This window comes from Austrofundulus limnaeus, unplaced genomic scaffold (genome assembly GCF_001266775.1).
Source record: "Austrofundulus limnaeus strain Quisiro unplaced genomic scaffold, Austrofundulus_limnaeus-1.0 Scaffold904, whole genome shotgun sequence".
NCBI classification, from domain to species: Eukaryota; Metazoa; Chordata; class Actinopteri; order Cyprinodontiformes; family Rivulidae; genus Austrofundulus; species Austrofundulus limnaeus.
This window is the reverse complement of record NW_013953306.1, coordinates 2,940-3,547: the sequence shown is the minus strand read 5'-3', so window position 1 is coordinate 3,547 and position 608 is coordinate 2,940. Positions and strand designations below refer to the sequence as shown.

At 41.1% G+C, this 608-nt stretch overlaps 1 protein-coding gene across 1 annotated transcript in view; it reads right to left on the bottom strand.

The window, feature by feature from the left end:
* rce1a (Ras converting CAAX endopeptidase 1a) overlaps window positions 1-608 on the bottom strand; it is a gene marked incomplete at its 5' end in the record, with an annotated part of 25,549 nt that overhangs the window by 22,344 nt on the left and 2,597 nt on the right. The window contains 1 exon segment of the mRNA XM_014029442.1: window positions 191-293. Coding sequence (XP_013884896.1) covers window positions 191-293 — 103 coding nt within the window.

Here is a 608-nt window from a genome sequence, read left to right as displayed (position 1 = left end):
CATTAGCACCTCTAGTAATATATTTACTGAGAAAAATGGTGACTTGTTCAATACGTATTTTACCCGCTGTAAATGTGGCGACTGTAGCATCCCTTCTGAACAGGGCTCATCCACAAAGTTCAGTCGTCTTTTTGAAGAGCTGCAACTATTTTGTGTTAGGTTCCTCAGATCTTCAGAGGAGTAAACTTACCCTGACAGCTGTGAATTCTCTCCATGCCCACACAAAGACCGGCGACAGGCCAGACACAATTAGGACGCTGGTGAATCGTCTCTTTATCACAGTGGGATGATCCCTGAGGACAGAAGACAACAGCATCAACAAACCATGTCCAGTCTGCAATGATGATACAAAAAACACGTCATGGAGTGTAGCTGTCACTTTGAGACAGGGATGTCATGACAGGGAGCACATGATCACTTTTAATACTTTTTTATTTGTCTGCCATAATAATGCTGCAGGTAAAACTAACATTTACACTTTGAAAGTTGTGTCTTTGTTTTAAACTATCTTGTGTTAAGATATGATGGAATTGTACACTCACCGGCCACTTTATTAGGTACACCTGTCCAACTGCTCGTTAACACTTAATTTCTAATCAGCCAATCAC